At 35.4% G+C, this 20,746-nt stretch overlaps 1 protein-coding gene across 1 annotated transcript; it reads right to left on the reverse strand.

Moving 5' to 3' along the window:
• On the reverse strand, positions 1–884 carry LOC103852425. Its single transcript, XM_018656297.2, has 2 exons — positions 653–884; positions 1–372 (listed from the first exon to the last, which is right to left on the reverse strand). Exons 1-2 carry the CDS (start codon positions 755–757, stop codon positions 286–288), a joined length of 192 nt encoding a protein of 63 aa, XP_018511813.2. The 5' UTR covers positions 758–884; the 3' UTR covers positions 1–285.
• Between the last annotated feature and the right edge of the window lie 19,862 nt (positions 885–20,746).

Raw genomic sequence — 20,746 nt, forward strand, 5'->3', positions numbered from 1 at the left:
AGAAACTGGAAGTGAAATTTGAAACTTCCTTAAACTTGTACACAGAATCCATGATTTACAAGGTTATGGAAGACAAGGGCAGAGCAAGATGCTGATTACCTCTTGCACTAGTATTTCGATAGTTGAGAAGAGCAACAACAAAAAGAAAGCTACTTATTCATCATGATCATCATTCCCACATTCAATAGCATATATGGTATTGTCGTTTTATGCAAACTCCATTTTGGGTCCATAACAATGGAAAAAAAAAAGAACTGATATTTGGTTAGGAATCCAAATTACAACTCAGGCAAGAGGATCCTCCTCTCTAGCTTTCCGCAGCAGCTCAGCTCTAACCCGCTTGACCTCGGCCTCCTTCTCCATCCTTTCTTGCTGCACATAAACACCTTCTTTTATTATCTTATCAACATGTGCAAACCAGTGAGCTGTTTTCACTTAATCAACTACAATCACAGATTCACAATCTCTACACGTGCTTTCACATTGAATTAAATTAATCAAACACAAGTTAAGCTTAGGTTCTAATCATCATCATCATCAAATCATAAAACTATCAAAGTCTAATCTGATCCATCTCATACAATCGATCAAATCTGAAGATAATTACATCAAATTCGATAGCCTAGGGGATGAGTGAGGAAGAGAATGAAACCTTCTCGTCTTGGTGAAGAGCGATCCAGACGTGGACTTTGTCCATGGACTGCCAGAAGGCGAAAGCAGCCAACGTCATCCCAAAGTAGGTCAACACCTTCACCATCGCCGTAAGCTACTTCCGCTGCTTTTTCGAGAAGATGAGTCGCGGATCGGGAAGAAGAAGAAGGCCTGGATGTTATTACGGGGGTAATGATCTAGTGCGGAACGATACAACTAACTACTGTGTTGCGACCATCGATTCGATCGTCTACTCGTGGAATTGCCACGTGGCGTTAGTCGGATAAATTTATCATTTCTCATGGATCAATTCTTTTGGATAACAATTTTTAAGTTTTTATCACAAAATAATCCTAAAAATTAAAAAGACCAGAATAGTTATTTTTTTATTTTAAAATTTTTAATATTTACTTAAATTTTTTTTTTGAATTCATTCTCTAAACTCAATCTCTTCACTATAAACCTAACTCTTAGATTAATTAATCTTATAAATGCATATTTACCTTTCAATAAAATTTATTTTGGTCATTTTCCTTATTATAAATTTATTTTTATAAAAATAAACTAAAAAAACTATCTAAAAAATTTTCTCTTTTGTTGGATATGTGTTCACTTTTCGCTTGTCTCCATGGAGCACCGCTTTTTTTTAAGAAGGCTGGTAATAACCATAACCCATGGTTCGAGTTTGAAGTAAGGATGTATCGGTTCCAATTTCACTAACAGTAACACTAGACTAATGAAACATTTAGAAATAGTTGACCGAAAATAATACTCTTTCCTTTTCATTTTAGTTGTTGCTATAGAATAAAATTATATTTTGAAAATAAGTGTTGTTTTTAAATTTTAATACAAAATTTATTAATTTTATATATCAGTCTACTTTTTTATTAGTTGAAATTATGAAAGTGGAACATTTTGAAGATGTCGATCAGATTTCTGGAGTCACAAAGATACAAAGTAGAAATTAAGAATGTTAACAAAAAAAAAATTAAGAAGTTATGGATAGGGAAGAACCGAATAAGTAGTTAGAATGATTTCAGAGAAACTTACATAAAAAGACACTTTATGAGTTATCTTTGCACTAGGAGATACAATGTTGTTTTGACACACTTTACTGTGACAGCTGTTTTATTCATGACGAAAATAACCTTGCTTTTGGCTCAGGAAAATAATGTTTTTAAAGAGGCAACCGTAATGAAATTTAGTTGGTGTCTAGTTGAATTTAATAATAAAGTTATAAACCAGAAAGTAGGTATATAGGTTTATGTGAATGGTTTATGGGCGTTGGATCAATTTAAAGACATGAGATCTAACGGTTACAAAGAAGCATGCCTTTAAGATGTAATTAATGGGTTTCGAAAGTTGAGAAAGTAGGTGAGTCGTGCTCAAAAGAGATATGGTCAGACGAAGTTTGGTTAGCAGATATATGATCAGACGCTGGTTGGACGGGAGTATTGTGGTCAGGTGATGAGTGGATGGAAGGTGTGTGGTCACTCGATGTGTGGATGGGTGTTGTGTGGTTGGGCGATAAGATGTGGTCAGACGAGTTGTGAAGTGGTGGTAGAGAGATGTAGGGGTTCCAGAGTGGGCACCGTCACTCGATGTGTGGACGGGTGTTGTGTGGTTAGGCGATGAGATGTGGTCAGACGAGTTGTGAAGTGGCGTTGGAGAGATGTAAGAGGGTTCCAGAGTGGGGTGTGGTCAGTCGATGTGTGGACGGGTGTTCTGTGGTTGGGCGATGAGATATGGTCAGACGAGTTGCGAAGTGGTGGTGGAGAGATGCAAGGGGGGTTTTGGAGTGGGGAATCGAGAATGGGTGTAACAGGTGTTTTGTTCTTATGGTGGTATTTTTTGTTCTTTGCAAATCGTATAAACAAAATAAAGAGAGTTGTCGTTAAGGTGGAGAACACAAACGAGAAGAATGTAGTTGCTTTCCAATAAAAAAAACGGAAGAGTTTCAGTAGATAGAAAATCTAGTGGCAGAAGCTTTTCTGTAGACAGAAAATCCAGTGACGGAAGAGTCTCGATTATGAAAGTTTGCAGATTTAGAGATTTAGCTTTTTGTCAAATTGAAATAAAGAAAAGGAATATTCCTTTTTTCAATCAGTTTTGTCTAGTTCTAAAAATCCAACAACGACATACGGTTAATTACTATTCAGTTTGGTGTAATTGCAAATTGTCTCTTTACATAAAATACACTTGTTAAAGTTGAGGGATAGATAGGTCAATTTAACAGGGGAAAGTGCTCTCAAAGTCCAAAGTGTCTTATTGGGTAATTGAAAACATGAAATGTGTCTTTGAAGGTAAATATTTCATGATTTCAAGATGATGGCAACATCACAAAGAAGGAGAGGTTCCCACTTCGGTCACAAGGCAGATGCACTTGACGATAAACGGAGTCACATGCCCCGTTTATAATTAGCTTAAACTGTACAAAATACTTTCAATTAATTCAAAAATTTGAATTGTATCAAATTAAAAATATGATAAATCTCTTAAAAGACAAATAACAAGATTTTTTTGACCAAAAAAATACACAAGGAAAAAAATGACCAAACATGTTTTATTAAAGAAGTACATTAAAAGTATATCCTTACTCTATAGATGTATAAATATAAATAACTATTTTAATTAAAATAAATTTAAAAATGTTTTTTTCGAAAAAACCTTCATTCAATTCAAAACCTTTTTCAAATTTATATTCAATTTTGTTTTGAAATCCCAAAATTCATTTTTGAAAATATTTTTAAAATTATTATTTTAAAATTTTAAGCTTAAAACTATATATATATATATATTTATATATTATAAAAAATTTATAAACTCCACTCCCCTCCAAATTTCCATCCCCAAATCTAAACAACAACTCTATAATAGTTCACCCTAGAGTATAAATGTCTTTTGCCTATTTTATGAAATTTATTTTAATCATTTTAACTCTTGTATGATATATTTGTGAAAAAAAACTTTTAAATGCTATCTTAGCATATCTATTCTATTCAAACATGAGCATGACCTATTGATATACGTGTGGTCCAACTATTTTAATACAATTATTAAAACTTCTTATTAATCTTTTAAGTAAATATATAATACAAAAAAAACACAAATATGACTAAAAATACAAATATAAAAATTAAAAAGAGGGTAGAATCTAGTTTCTCTTAAAAAATAATTATAGATATGTCACTGGTCACAAGTGTTGTTTTTTCTTTGGTCAAAGGTCTCGAGTGTTGTTAAAACTAAAATATTATACCAAATTAGAATCATGGTTGGAGTTACCCTTGATCATTCATATTTACAGTCATTAACTTTGTGAGTATCAGATTCATTTGTAGTGAATATAAAGAGACAATGTGTTGTTTTTAATGTATGAGAGATTGGTATCCACATTTATCTGAATCTGAAGGTGATGTCGTTATAAATCTTTATCACGAAAACAGTGATTGCAGCAGATTCTTACATGAATGGTTCAATCAAGAAACTAATGAAGGATCTCGTGGATTCTGAAACTCGCTATCATTTCCATTACTCTATTGAACTGGTGCTTCTGTTTCTGGATAAATTATCCTAATGCCAGAACCAAATGCAACAATTAATATCGAATTGACCGTGCATATTAACATATTTAGTTTTTTATTTACACACCCAAATTTCAAAATCATGGTCACACAACACATGAAACATCTGATTAACGAGTCAGTGCCATATCAATTATTATGTCATCAGTAAATGTAAAATTATATTTTGTATAAATGATATCATCCAATAATCTTTTAGATTTTTATTTACATCTCTATGTTTTGAATAAGATATTATTATGAAGTCAAAAATAGAGAAATATAAAAGAATAAACACAATATATATGTTGGGAAGTAAATTCTAGTCCAAGAATTAATGTCTAATAAAATATGAATTGGAGGTCCAAAAGAAACTAAATAACATTATAGAATTGGAAAGTTCAAATCGAAGTAAATAGAAATGTTAAACTATAATAAGAGAAATACCGTAAGAGAAAGATAAGCAATTCGTTCCAATTCAACCCATTCAATTTTGTAAATGTATATTTATTTTTTTATCCGCACAGCTCTCTATCTCTGTGTTGTTTTTTCATTCTTTTTCAATGTTAGTGACTTGAAAATTTTATTTTCGATTATTCATGGGATAGGAGGGAGTAAGCCCTGCTTTAAATTTGTTAATTTATTTTGGTTAACACACCATCATGCAGATAAAACAGCTACGAAAACTGTACTTGTCAATCAAGTAGGTGATTTTGGATTAGTTCCTAGTATTTCAGGTCGTTTTACTCTGTTTCAAACAAGGACTTTTCAACCACTTTTACTTCTGCATGCTACTATAATACTATTACCCCTAAAAATTCTAGGATTTCTTGCAATATGAGATTTAATGTTACCATTGCTTTAATTCTAGGATTTTCTACCAAGGACGCACACCAACAAGAAGAGATCTAATTCAGGATCATGTTATCAACGAAGTCATCTTGATTGTCCAATCCCAACAGGATAACATCATATCAACACATGATTTGGTGTCTGATCTTCTGCTTCCAACAGCTTGACTAAGAAAAAATCAACAATCTCGTTAATGAGGTACGTTTTTAATATTTCAGTTCACTTATATTTTTAAAATATAACTATTTTAGTTTATTTTCTTTTTCCTCGCATTTTTGTTTCAAAAAGAAAAGTCGCGTGGTCGGGGTAGGCCGTGGAACACGATCCTCTCCATCCATGTAAGCTCCATACACTGTTGATCCGCAGCTTGTCGAGCAGCTGAAGAAAAAAGATGACTGGATCGAAGTGTTGGAAACCAAAATGCAGAAACCATAGCTCAGTTGGCCGAACACAAAAATTTCATGGAATCTGAAATTAAAACTAGATGATCTCTAGATCGTTTTTTTGTTATTTCAAACTTTTAGGATTTGGTTTATCTTTTATGAAAACTTTTTTGCATTTTCTATTTTAATTATGAATTTAAAGGTTTATGTATTTTCTTTCAGAAACTCGTCGGGACTTATTCGCGAAAAAAATTCAGTCGTCAAGAAAATTCAACCTCGTTCGTGAGAAATTATTCCCAGGAAACCTAGGGAGTCGGGAAATTTCTCGACGAAACCTTCTTTGTTCCAAAATTGTTCCCAACAAATTACCAATTTAGTCAGACGGACAAATGGTTTCAACCGCTTCTGAGAGATTACATAGAGAACAAAGACTGGAAACAGGTTACAAAATGCGTACGGTTTTTGGCCAAAAAGATTTTGAAAACCTTCCGATAGATTGGGATGATCAAGAACAATTTTTCCAAACAACACTCATAATTTTTAGTATACACAGACAATCTTTTTTTTTAGATTAACAATTATAATTTGTCCTACAATTATATCATAGTCAGGTCTGAATTTACAGTTTGTCCGCAAAATTTTAATATAAAGTTCGGAAACGTGGCCTAGCCGCCTAGGCACTGTTCAGAGGTTGACCGCGGCGAATATGCCTAAATCGGTATAGCCATACGTGGGTCAACGCGCGTTGATCCGCATTGACCCACGTAAGACCATCTAATTCCCGTGTTGACCGCCTAGTTTCCGCCTAATTTCCGGATTGACCGCCTAAGTTTTTTTTTCCGTCCATGTAAAGTTGAAAAACAGTTGATTATTTTTTACTCATTGACAGATTTTCTGTAATTATTAATTAATAAATAATTACAATTAGCTATCAAACCCAAAACAAATATATAATTACAGTATTTAGGAATTTTTTTGTACCAAACACATTATAATCTTAATGTTCGACGAATCAAAAAGAGGCTGCTTAAAATTATATATAAAAAGTTATATAATTATGTCTAAGAACATGTATTATCATATTTAAAATTAGCAATATATATTATAAATATATTAAAGTATATTTAAAACTAAGCTCCGCGTAATACTCGAATACTCCCCGATTTTTCGATAACTCGTTAGGCCGGGAATTACCTTCCGACTAGCACATAGTTCCAAACAAGGATATAAACTCACCACTTTCCTGAAACCTAAAAATTTCTCTTGGTGCTGGGATATGACAGAATTCTTTTCTCTCTTCTATAATCAGACAACCCCACTATCTTGTATTTGGGTGTAAGCGTTGGACTTAGATGATATAAATATTCGTGTTCATATTTTCTTTTTTGCTTCACTCAGTTAGGTATTTCGATGATTTGAATATTACTTTTATGATTACTTGGACCCAAAGCTAAGTTTCCTTTTCAAAGATGAATTCTCTCTTCTTTGAGGTATATTGACCAGAATTAAAAAAAAAAATCCTTGCTCTCCAAGCGAAAGACCAAAAGCGTAACCTTATTTAAATCCTCAATTGAAGGACAGCCAAAAAGAAATAACAAAAACATCTCCCGATTTACTCTTTACGATTCCTTTTGTTTTAATCAAAACGACTTGGTCTCTCTCTCTGTACACCCTAACTAAGTCTTAGTTACTAAATTGTGTGGAATCACGATGACAAATTCAACCACTTGTGAAGAAAACGAAAGGATGCTGTGCGGTCACTGCGGCGTTAAAACTCCCATCCGCCGTGAAGGAAACTCCGGTACCGTCAAGTATGTGTTCAACAATTTTATTATTTCTTTTCTTTTCTTTTTCCTTTTTCTAATTTTAAATTTGTAATATGGATTTGAAACAATTTGCAGGACGTGTGATTGGTGTGGAAAAGTGCGGCAGATGAGACTGGAACCGTTGAAGAATATAATGAACTCTTCCTTCGACTTCAATATTTCCAAAAATTGGTTTCTAAATTCAAAAAAAAAAAGCGACAACGTATTAGAGAACGTTAAGCTGATGTCATTGTCTTCTTTTTTTTTTAAATAACAAACTGATGTTATTGTCTTTTATGTTTTTTTTTTAACAACCAACTTTATTTATTAAATTGTAAAAGGAAATAACAAATAATCTACAAGCCAAGAAGGTGTCTTTTATGTTTTTTTTTTTTGAACTTAGCTTAGGTGTCTTTTATGTTCTTGTTAAGATTTGTTCAGATGTACATATTTATTTATTAAAGAGAATCTATTTACTTTGGTCGTTAGTAAAATATTATTTTCTTAAGAATATTGAATCCATATGTTTAGGCATCCCATGAGCAATTCCAGTGGTTAAGATTAGACCCATATCTCCAAGAGTTATCTCTAGATCAGGAATTTTTCTCTTGTCTAAATTAAAACGGAACTAGATTTTGACCTGCACATTTGTGCGGATATTTTTTATTTTATAAATGTATACTTTTGATTTATTATAAATATTTTAAGTATATAATTTTGAATTTAGTGATATATATTGTGAATATAAACCTACTACTTTAGTAAACTGTATACATGGTAGCTTCCATCATATTATTTTAGCAAATTTTATTGATATAGAATATTTTTTAGATGTTATGATATTAAATTTTCTTATTTTTATTAAATTAAGACTTCAAAATATCAAATTACTTTAATTTTTATAACATAGTTTATTTTTCGTGTTACATTTCAAGAAGTTATTCTTTATTATCTAGGATTTTACCTTTTTAAATTTTTTAAACATTATCATTTTAAGTTTGCATACTTATTTTTAAAATTTTATATTTTGTCAAAATTGTTTGGAAAATTACACAACTATATTTTAGGTGGGAGATTATATGATTTTCGAAATTGTTTTGTTACTAAATTAGTACCTTATTGTTTATAAATAATTTTAATTTCGGTAAGATTTTTAAATATCTCTCAGCATATTTTTATAATTAATATAAATATTAAATTTATAATTAAAATTTGATTTGTCATTAATACTTTAAATGAATGTTTCATAGTTTTCTAATAACATATTTTTAAATAGTATATGAACTAAAGGTTAGTTATAAACTATTATATTTTTGTATATAAAATTTTTTAAACAATATATTGTTGAGCGTTTCAAAAAAATAATAATATGTAGTTGTAGATATAAAAGTTTATAAAACATGCAAGAGAATAAAGAGGGTGAATAAAATGGGAATCACTGAGTGATGTATGTGATGCTAGACATGCAAACTAATGCATCAATAATAGAACTCCCACAATGGGAGTCTAGCTGTAACATAAAACAAACACGGTACCTATTTTACCTCAACTTAACAACCAATGCGTCTATCACATATTCATACAACCAATCCGCTGATAATACATAGACACTCTCTGCACACTAAATTTTCTCATAAGAATATATGTGTATTTGTACCCCCCCCCCCTCCCACCCTCGTCGACAAACATCTTTGTACCCTGCAATCTGTTCGTTGGCGACTGATACTAACGTCTTTGTACCCCTGAAATCAACCCGTCGGCGACTAATAATAACGTACTAGAACTTGACACGCGCCCCCGCCCGCTGGTTTTATAAAAAAATCCCCAATGTATATTTTTATGTTTTGTAATTTACATATAGAGTAGAATATATTATTTTATAATATAGATGTTTGATAATAATTTTTTTATTTGTACGTAATATTATATTATAAATTTTATAACTTGATGCAATTTGATGTAACATAAGAATATCGATTTGGTTAGATAAGCTTCAGAATTGTAATTAATTAATTTAAATTAATTTTAAATGCAGTCGCATGATATGTAAATAAAAAGAAATATAAAAAGGAAGTATTTAATTTATTGTAAATGTAATGGCTAAATGTAAATAAAAAAAGTACTAAAATACTGATATTTGTTTTTGGAAACAATTCTCATTTATATTTCTATTCATGTTTCCAAACAGTACCAAAAAATACTTCAGTATTAATAATATAGATTTATACTCCCACAATCACCGTAAAAGCCGGCTTACAGAACATCTTTTTGCATATGTAATCTGTACAAAAGGCGGCTTACACAAACGTCTCTCTACACCCACAATCTCCACAAATGAACTATATTTATACATACATATACCTGTTTTAATATTGAACTAGCTATCGGGGGTATGGATACATAAGCAATAGTCCTTCTTTTTCGGCTCTTTTACTATTGAGGAATAATTGCCTCAACAGGAAAGAAGAGGGGCTATATCTCTATACTATATAAAAGCGGGTTCTTGGACCAACCATCCTACCCCGTCCCCATGGGCAACGCAATAGTGTCCTGAGGGAGGCGTTACGACCACTGAACAAACTTGGTTGACGAACATGGTTTATGAGCCGCTAATGTAGCGGATTCATTTCATTCAACCATTGAATTTTCTAAATCCCCATATCAGGTTTAGCAAACATAAATAATAACTAAACAAGACTCGCATGCAGACTTGATTCATAGAGATATAACTGTTATCTTTACAAAAGGCGGTTTACACAAACGTTTATTTGCACCCACAATCTCATAAATGAACTCCTGTTTATACATACATATAATTGTTTTAACATTATTCATTTCATTTCATTCGATTGTTGAATTCTCCAAAACCCCATATCAAGTTTAGCAAGCATAAATAATAACCAAACAAGACTCTCATGAAGACTTGATTCATAGAGATAGAACATGCATAGAAACTAAAATATCCATAGAAATAGTTCTAAGGGATATTATAGAATAGCTCTCATCTTATCCAATAAGAAAGAACTGTAAGTAGATCGGAAAATAGCATGATATAACTTTGGTCACCTTGAAACTCGATTTCTTGCCAATGATACACGAGACCATTATAAGAGATAAAAAAAAAAATATTTTGAAATTTTCAAAAAGAATAATTGGCACATTAAGTTGGTATTACACGTCACGTGAGGATGAAATTCGATGATAGCTTGCTTGCTGCGCAAGAAACGAGCAAGGCATGCTTAACACCGACCACTTCGTCTTGACGTAACCACAACCTCCGCGACATGGGCTGCACCTCCACTGACTTACAGCTCACGGCAGTACATATCCAAAACCGGTGCTGGTGAAGAACACGGTGGCTCCGGTTCATGAAAGCATGTTCTCTCCCTCTCGACTTGTTTTTCATGTCAACAACACATTTTTTTTTTTTTTTTTTTTTTTTTAATATATATATTTAATAAATCATCCCCGAAGGGCAATCGGAATCTTACAAGTTCCGGTGTACCGGAGAAACATCAATACATAGGTTACAAGTGATTTGGACTCGACTAATACACAGCTCAAGCAAAACAGAGAGGAGCTTAGGTTATGGGAAATAAGACAGAGGAAGACTACTCCCTCCTCCGATAGACACCGTGACCCCATAATCCAGTTTCCAGTGACTTCTCACGGCGGTGGTGTCAACGGCCCGCCAGATCCGTACCCGTTACCTTCAACAGAGCCACCCTCGGAGTGTCCCGCGGCCATAAACGTCGACCTCGATACAGAAGCCAACTCCAAAACCCTAACCGCCGTTAACCGTGACAGCTTCACCGTCTCACAGGTCCGATGTATTGTGTGTTCATCAACTCTTCATGGCGGAGGAAGGAGGAAGACGAGCCGGCGAGATTCAGGACCTAAGAGAACCGCCATCTACAGAGGTGAGATCCACCGACACTGCCAAACCAAACCTTCCCATCGGAGATTAAGCCCCTACCCCGATGACTGACTTGCGGTTCCGGTGGGTCGCCGTCGTCCTCTAACAGTAGACTCCAACCATTCACCGACGAATCACCAGAGCGGTGGAGCTTCATAGGAATTTCCGCTTCAGAAATTCTCCCGAGTCGCAGCGAGAAGCGAGAACACCTCTAGAAACACCAGATCTTGCATATTCCGTCTCGTTGTGCTGATTCCGTTGAGGGGGAGACCACTACAAACACCGACGAGGCCGCCGGAGATCCGCAGTGGCTCCACCCTTTTCAATCGGAGATTTTAGGGTAAAGAGAACGATGGGAGACGCGCGTGTAATACAACTGCCTCTCAAAGGCCTCTCCTAATAATTCTAGTGTTCTATGTCAACAACACATGATTACGCGAGTACGCGACATATCCCTTTGACGATTACTCCCATAGTGAATGAAGAAAATGACAACACGTTACTAGTCTGGTTCACTTCTGTGGAGCCATGATACCTCTGTATAATTCAAAAAAAAAGAAGGTGGTGATGGCGTGACTCACCGGCGATGACTCGGGAGGTGGTTGCGTCTTGTCGCACCCGGTGAAGACATGAGAACGAGAAGAAACACGACGACAAGAATAAGCAAAGCATAAGAGAAGAAGAAAAAGAAGATGCCAAGAGAGGGAATGAGTTACAAATGGGAGAGATCGGAGAAGATGATGGAGATTGTTGCATAGGCATACGGCTAAGGCTTTTCTATTAGGGAAGATGATATATACGATCATATATGGCTTGGTTTAGGAAATGGTTTGGTTCAGTCCTAGAAAAATCAAACCAACTCCGGTTAACAAAACCGGGTTGTTACAAATTCTTTTAAAATTATTATTCGGCTTATAGCACATTTAGGATCTAAACATAACTATTAACTAGAGTTGAATCCGCATAGTATGTATGTATATTTTTGACTATATTCACATTTAATTATATATCATTTTATATACTATTTTGCATATTCATTTTTCTAAAAAAATTATTTGGCAAATGTTTTTTAACATCTACTTTGTATTAATTTGATGTGAATTAGCATAGTCATTGTGAAGGTCAACAGTAACAAGTCGAGAAACAAAGTGGCTGACAGACTTGCAAAGCATCCGATTCCCCATCACAAATTATTTTGGTTCCATAATTGTCACGTAAGACACACCCTGCTTGGCTAGGTGTACTTGCATCTAGGAAAGAGTCATCTACATTACATTTTATCCACTCTTCTAGTGGCCGTTGCCATTTCATAGAATCATTAATTCCTATTATGTGGATGAGACTGAACATGAATGGGTTTCCATTACGAAAGCATTTTCATACCGCTCTTTTGCATCATCTCGTGCTTGTTGTAGTAGATATCTCCACGGTGTCATCTTTCTTTGAAATATGAGTATATTTTGACTCTTCCATAATCTCCACAATATCCAAAGAGGTAAGTCTTGTAGGTATCTTAGGCTACTTGAAGGACAACATAGAAGACATGCATCTATCATTAAGAGTTACATTTGAGATATTCAAGGCTCTCAATATTGTTAGCACTGTTTGACAACATCTTTGGCATTGAGCATTGTTTGTAATGTGCCGTCGTTGGAGGTTACTTCGAGTAGCTAACTCCCTGATAATAACAGCCACATAAAGTGTTATATTTTTTGGGGGAAGTCCTTCTTCCAAACTCCCTGATAATAACCGCCAAATAGCCTTTCATCGTGTTGAATTGTCTCGAAAAATCTTGTAAACTGAATTTTGCAGTGATTTATTTGGTATAGATCGAGATTCTATTTTTGATGCAAATTGCAGTGTTTTGATTGCTGGCTCAAGCTGAAGCTGTCAATGATTACTGCAAGTTGGGGTGTACATTTAACATTTGCACCAAAAAAAAAGTTAGGGTGTACATCCTTTCTGTGCGGTTCATTGACCACTCTCCAAAATTCCGGTAAAGCAAACTTCTTAAGCTCGTCAATTGAAAACAGAGTAATTCTAAACAAGCATTGTGGATGGAGCGATGCAACAGTGTTTCAAAGCATCTACTACTTTATGCACTAAGACAAGCATATCAGCTAAGTTTCAGAGTGTTGTTCATGTTTTTAGAGAGCCGTCTGTTAGTATTTTAATAAGTTGTTTCTGGTTTGTGTATGTATCGTAGAAGGTTTTACCGATCATGCCTTCTACTTCCTGTGATCAATAGCATGGATCTTAATTTAGTTAATTTGATCATTATAATTTAAGTGGATAATTTCAGGTAGAAAAAAAAGATACTAATCTTGAAGATTAAGTTTATAATTAGAATCAATTCATCAGCTGGTCTTTTCCTTCTTTTGACTTTTTATCTTATGATTATTTTTGATGGACCAAAAACTGAGAGTATAATAGACCTGAATGTAAACATGCATAACCCCAAAATTGTTGAAGGTGATTGAAAGCTGTAAAGTTTGCTGAATTTAGTCTAGTGTTTAGCAAATTTGTTGAATGGAACCGAAAAACTAACGAGCTACTTTTTTTTTTTGAACACAACTAACGATCTTCATTAATAAAACTAGCGTTAGGTGAGGGAATTAACATCCTCATTTACTACAACACATTGCTTGGCAAGGCCATCAGCAATAACATTTTCTAACCGAGAGATCCATCCAAACGAGATGGTCTCAAACTCAGAAGCTAAAGCTACAATATCTGATACAATTCCATAGATCTCTGGCATTGGTTCTATTGAATGAAAGAATCGAATGAATTGATTAACCAAAGTTAGTTACAATCAAGTGTATATATATACACGGTTTAAGCAAAAGGAAACTAAACCGTATTGGTTATCTAATTTAAACCGGTATTATACAATATGCCCCGGTCAAGTCTCTGAAACTGAAGGTGAAGGCGGAAGGAAGAGACTTGAGATGGACATCCTGTTAAGAATAGAATGAAACGGTCCAGAGTGTAGAGGCTTCGTCATGATGTCAGCATGTTGATCAGCACTAGGAACATGCATCAATGTGATGAAGCCTTTCTTGACCTGATCACGAACTGTGTGACAATCTATCTCCACATGTTTAGTTCGCTCATGAAAGACCGGATTGGTGGCTATATACATCGCAGACTTATTGTCACAGAAGAGCTTCGCATTTGTTGAAACCTTGATGTGAAGACTCGTGAGAAGCTGTTGTAACCAGATGAGCTCACAAGTAGCATGTGCCATGCTCCGATACTCAGCTTCAGTACTACTACGGCTCACGACATCCTGTTTCTTCGACTTCCAGGTTATCAAGGAGTTTCCAAGGTAGACACAATAGCCCGTGAGTGAACGTCTACTATCAGGACAGGTTTCCCAGTTAGCATCTGAAAACGCATTTAGGCATAACCGTGAAGAAGCAGAGTAGAAAAGTCCTTGCCCGGGATTGTTCTTAATGTAGCGTAGTATCTTGTGAGCTGCTTCAAGATGAACATCAGTAGGAGATTGCATGAATTGGCTCAGACAATGTACCGCAAAAGTGATATCCGGACGAGTGATTGTGAGGTATAGAAGACGTCCAATCAAAGCGCGATAGCTGGTAGGATCTTGAAGCAGAGTACCAGAATTTTTACTCAACTTTACCAGAGGATCCATAGGAACAGAACTTGGTTTACAAGCAAGAAGACCAGCATCTGATAGAAGACTCAATGCGTATTTCCGTTGAGAGATAGAGATGCCTTCAGATGATCTTGCAATCTCCAATCCAAGGAAGAAACGAAGTTGTCCAAGATCTTTAATCTTGAAGCGAGAGCTCAGAGTCTTCTTTAGAGACGCAACCTCTTCATCATTGTTGCCAACGATCATAATGTCGTCGACATAGACAAGAGCTGCCGTGAAAATGGAACCATTATGCTTAACAAACAGTGTGTTGTCCGCCGGAGATTGAGTATAACCAGCTGCCAAAAACACTGATGAGAGACAGTGATACCACTGGCGTGAAGCTTGCTTCAACCCATATAGTGACTTGTGAAGTCGACAGACTGGATTAGGAGGAAGAGTGCCAGAAGCGGGTACATAACCCTGAGGAATGCTCATAAAGATTTCCTCATCAAGATCACTATGCAAAAACGCATTAGAGACGTCCATTTGAGACATGCTCCATCCTTGTATAGCAGCAAGACCAAAAAGAAGTTTCACACTAGTTAGTTTAGCCACAGGTGAGAACGTATCAGTGAAGTCGACACCTTCTTGTTGTGTGAAACCTTTAGCTACCAAACGAGCTTTATATCGTTCTATGGTGCCGTCTGCATTGTACTTAATGGTATATACCCATTTGCAACCAACCACATTCTTACCAGGAGGTAAAGATTCAACTGTCCAAGTTCCATTTGTCTCCATAGCCTGCAACTCATCAACCGTGGCTTTTCGAAAATTTGGAGATAACATGGCCTGCTTAAAAGATGTTGGTTCTGTCTCAAGAGAATAGGAAAGCACATATGACTTATAAAGGGATTGAAGTTTGTCATATGCAAGAACAGAAGAAAGAGGATATGAAATCGAAGATGATGGTAAAGAAGATGAAGGGGTTAGAGCAAAGTTACTCTGAGCAAGAGCGCAATGGTACTGAGATAAGTAACCAGGGGCTCTTGTATGACGCTTAGGTCTGTCACCGAGTAGTCGTCCTTGTCCTGTAGTAACTGGAACAGTCTCTCTATGTATATTTGTGGCATTAGGAACTACAGGTTTTGGAACTACTGAGTCAAGAACAACAGGAATAGGAGCAGGTAAGATAGTCCTATCAAAGATGTTCAGAGAAGGTGAAACAGAGAAAGATGTATCAAGAAATGGAAATGTATTTTCATGAAAAACAATGTTTCGTGTAACAGAGATCTTATTGGAATCGAGATGTAACACTTTATATCCTTTGTAACCACTCGGATAACCCAAGAAAACACATTTATCAGCTCTAGCAGAGAATTTGTTCCGATCTTTAAGCAAAGTAGATGCATAGCATAAGCAGCCAAACGTTTTAAGAAACAAGTAATCAGGAACTCTCTTTTGCAGTAGCTCATAAGGTGTTTTATCATTTAACAGAGGAGATGGAGTTCGATTAATAAGAAAGACAGCAGTGCAGATGCAATCACTCCAGTACACAAGCGGAATGTTAGATTGAAATAACAAGGCTCTTGCCACATTGAGAATATGCTGATGCTTTCTCTCCACAACAGAGTTTTGTTGTGGAGTATAAGCACATGAGTATTGATGAAAGATGCCATGTTTCTGAATGAGATTAGTGAAGGCAAGTTCAGGTGCATTATCACTACGAATTGCCTTAATATCAGTGTTATATTGTGTTTTAACATGCTGAACAAAGATTGGAAAGACTGTTAAAACTTCTGATTTATTTTTCATCATATAAACCCAAGTAGCTCGTGTACAATCGTCAACTAAAGTAAGAAAATATTTGTAACCTTCTATTGACTCAATACCAAAAGGACCCCACACATCCAAGTGAACCAAATCAAAAGCAGATTTTGACATGTTGTTATTTGAGACAAACGGTAATCTCTTTTGTTTAGCTAATGGACAAACAGGACAAACTTCAGACTTATGTAAACTCGACGTGGTGATAGGCAATGTACCAGTAAGAGACTTTAACTTGGAAGTTGATGGATGGCCAAGGCGTTGATGCCATAGGTTCCCATCTACTTGCAAGGATCCACAGAATTCCAGAGAAGAATCAACAGCAGGTTCAAGAACATAAAGATTGCGCAATAAACGTCCTCTACCAATCATCAAGCCCTGAGTAGACTCCTGTAGCAAGCAATGATCAGGATAAAAGTGAGCAGAAGAATGATTGTCACGCAAAAGTGTACAGACACTAATAAGATTGAACCGGAAAGATGGAACATGTAAAACATTATGCAAGGTGAGAGATTTTGACAATTGTACAGTTCCAATATGAGATATTGTTTCCCTAATGCCATTAGGGAGAGAGACTGTAACACCAGTTACAGGAGAAGTCTGAGTAAACAGTGACAAATCTGAGCACACATGCGTAGTTGCCCCACTGTCAATTATCCAAGCACCATTAGGCATTGTGTTTGAAAGAGAGGAAAGACATTGGTGTTGAAAGGTGAGGATTTTGTTATCAAAACGAAGGCTAGTCGAGGGAAATGAAATGGTTACATTTGGGAATGAAGAAGGAGGTGTAAAAGAGACATTACCAGCTGAAGATTGAGGATCCATGTATCCATTTTCATTCACCGTCGATTGTTGAGTTGTCACAGCGTTGATAGTAGGTGGCATAAAAGCCTGGAGTTGTTGAATTAGAGATTGAAGTTGGTTCCTGTCCATTTGTCCTGAGGACTGACCAGACTGCTCAGGAAGAACACTCGCCGCAACATTCTGATTAGCATATTGTTGTTGCTGAGGTGCGAAGTTCTGAAACTGAGGTTGTGGTTGTTGATAGTTGTTCTGTCCTCGTGGGATGAATCCGGATGGTGGAGCAGAAGATCTGTTGTTGCGATGACCAGGAGGATATCCATGGAGTTTGAAACACTTAGCAACCACATGACCGAGTTGACCACAATAGGTACAAAGAGGTCTTGATTTTGGGCGAAAGCCACCAGTAGATTGAGTAGCAGCTATAACCGGATTCTCTGATGGAGGAGCAGTAACAGAGACAGGTTCAGAAGGGCCTGAGCTCTGGAAGACAGCAGTAGCCGGTGTTGATGGCTTGATAGATTTCTGCCTTTCATCCTGAATGACAAGATTGAAAACATCTTCAATGGAAGGAATCGGCTTGAGCATTAGGATGTGGCGACGAGTAGGCTCATATGCTTCATTGAGACCCATCAAGAATTTAGTCACACGGCTTCGTAGTTGAAGATTCTCCCATAAAACCGCTGCATTGCATTCACAACGGCCACAAGTGCAAACTGGCAAATCAACATAGTTCTTGTATTCTTCCCATAACGTGACCAATGCAGTATAATAGGTGCTAATGTCCATTGAACCTTGTTGTAGTCGACTCAATTGCTGTTCAATCTCATAAACCCGCGGAGCATCTTCTTGTTTGAATCGCGAGATTATATTTTTCCAGATCGATTCAGCAGTCGTCATGAACAAGAGACTTTGACCTATCTTCTTCGATACAGAGTTCATAAGCCATGTAGCTACCATATCGTTACAGCGAGACCAAGAACCAGCATCCCTATGACTATCTGGAGGTTTAGGAATCGTACCATCGATAAAACCGAGTTTGTTACGGACGTTAAGAGCCATACGCACCGAGCGACGCCAGGAATGGAACTCCGCACCAGAAGAGAGGCGATCGGAGACCAAGATAAGACCAGCATGATCGGAGCTATGAAGATAGTAGGGATTCTCGTAATGATCCAAAAAAGTAGCGTCCGAAGTGGGAAGAGGATTCATAGCAACGAAGATGAAGACGAGAGATGAAGATGAGAGCTCAATCCAAGTGAAGAATCGACGCCAGAGATCGAGTATTCTTGATTCAGAACGCGGAAAGAAGAACCAAGAGGAAGTAGACGAAAGCGATAAGTTCCAGCTCGAGAAGAATCAAATCACCGATGAACTGAAGAAGAATCTGAGAACAAGAGAGACTCATGATGATCGAAAGCACAGAATCACCATGAGAGTGAAGGTCTCAGCTCTGATACCATATTGAATGAAAGAATCGAATGAATTGATTAACCAAAGTTAGTTACAATCAAGTGTATATATATACACGGTTTAAGTAAAAGGAAACTAAACCGTATTGGTTATCTAATTTAAACCGGTATTATACAATAGGTTCTTCGTTCCTGATACAAGCAATCAGTTGCTTAGAGTCTGCTTCACACCTGATCCGATGGACTCCCATCTCTTTACACTTCACAAGTGCTGCTCGCATCGCAATACTCTCCGCCATCAGGGGCGTGGAGACATGCTCTTCTACTGCTGAGAATTTGATCGGTCCATTCTCTCCATAGATGACCCATCCCAGACCTGCAACATTGCGATCTCCCTTCCAAGAAGCATCAGATCTCATTAAAATAGTATTTTCTACGTTCACTGGTGACAAGTCGGTTGTCCTCTGCTTTTGTGGGGCTTTAACTTGACCATTCTGCCATTCTCTCGCTGCTACTATTGCATTAGTGAAGATCTCTGTTGCTGGGAAAGAATGGGCATCAAAGATAACTAACGAGCTACTAAATTAACTTCATTTAAAAACTATTAACTTTTGATCTTATTCTTATGTGTAGTGTTTTTTTTGTAACGACAGTGTTTTTTTGTTTCTTTATCTGGTACGAATAGTCAAAAGAAAACATCATGAAAATACAGAAAAATAACAAATAATAAAACTGTTTTTGCCCGGGACACTTGAGTAAAGAGTGTAACCGTCAGCTATGACGAAATAAAACTACTTTAAATTAGTTTTTTTTTTTGAACGACACTACTTTAAATTAGTTAAATATGAATTTCACTAAGTCTCTTTCCGACATCATTGGCTCTAAAGAATCAGTATTCGAATCGAATATGCTTTTGATATTTTTTTTCCTTGAAAATCATATTTAACTCGAAAAAAGAGTTTGTCATCGTGGAAACTGGAGGAGGTAGGTCGAAAGAAAAATCGATGCACGTGCCAATTAGATTGGTCACTCTAGAGGTGGCCTCAAACTTGGTTCATCGTATCTTCTCTACTCAATCAACGATCAATAAAGTTGCAATATATTTCGTTAACCAAGTTTGAGGCCACTCTCTTTGAAAATGGTTCTTCAGTTGACTAGGTCGTGTTTGAATCATTGACTAAACTCACTTTGCCACTTTTAAATCAGTCCACTATATCAACACCTACCTTTTAGTTTATGTACAACTAGAGTGGAGTCTTTTAGTTAAGTTTTATGGAGTGGTTCGCTTAATTATTTTTTACGTCTTTCCAAAAATTGAAATACATCAAATATTTATATATGAGAAATTTTCATGTTTACTATTTTTTTATACTATTATTCGTGTTTACCACCACTAAAGAGGCATTTTCAAAAAATACATTGTTCATTAAGTTGCAAAAGACTATTATATTTTTGTCTTATATATATATAATAAATAATTATTTAAATAAATAAAAAATATACTATTTCAAATTCAAATTTTTTTATAATTTCTTTTTAAATTTTTTTCGAATGTTTTTTAAAATTTCTTTTTGAAAATCAAAAGTTATTTTTGAAACTATTTTTTTTTAAAATATATATATTTTAAGTATTTATTTATATATTTATTAGAATGTTAAATTTCACATTCCAAAAATCCTATCCCTTCAACTCTAAATCCTAAGTTTAGATTAGTTAACTTTAGAGTTTATAAATGTATTTTACCATTCATTAAAAGTGAGAGTAAAAAATGTTTAGTGTAAACATGAAAAGTGATATTATAAATGTGGTATTTTGGCAATTTCTCTTTATATTAGGTAATAAAACAAATGTTAAAAGAAGTTAAAACTCTTAAATGTGAAACATTTTCTGTCAATAGGAATAGCGAAAAGGTTTTAGTAAAAACTAAAAAGAAAAGAT

The sequence above is a fragment of the Brassica rapa genome, chromosome A02 (genome assembly GCF_000309985.2).
Source record: "Brassica rapa cultivar Chiifu-401-42 chromosome A02, CAAS_Brap_v3.01, whole genome shotgun sequence".
NCBI lineage: Eukaryota > Viridiplantae > Streptophyta > Magnoliopsida > Brassicales > Brassicaceae > Brassica > Brassica rapa.

Coding starts and splice junctions, on each gene's coding strand:
- LOC103852425 (XM_018656297.2), bottom strand. CDS start 757: ATGGTGAAGGTGTTGACCTACTTTGGGATGACGTTGGCTGCTTTCGCC. Junction 373..652: donor CTCTTCACCAAGACGAGAAG/GTTTCATTCTCT, acceptor GTTTATGTGCAG/CAAGAAAGGATGGAGAAGGA.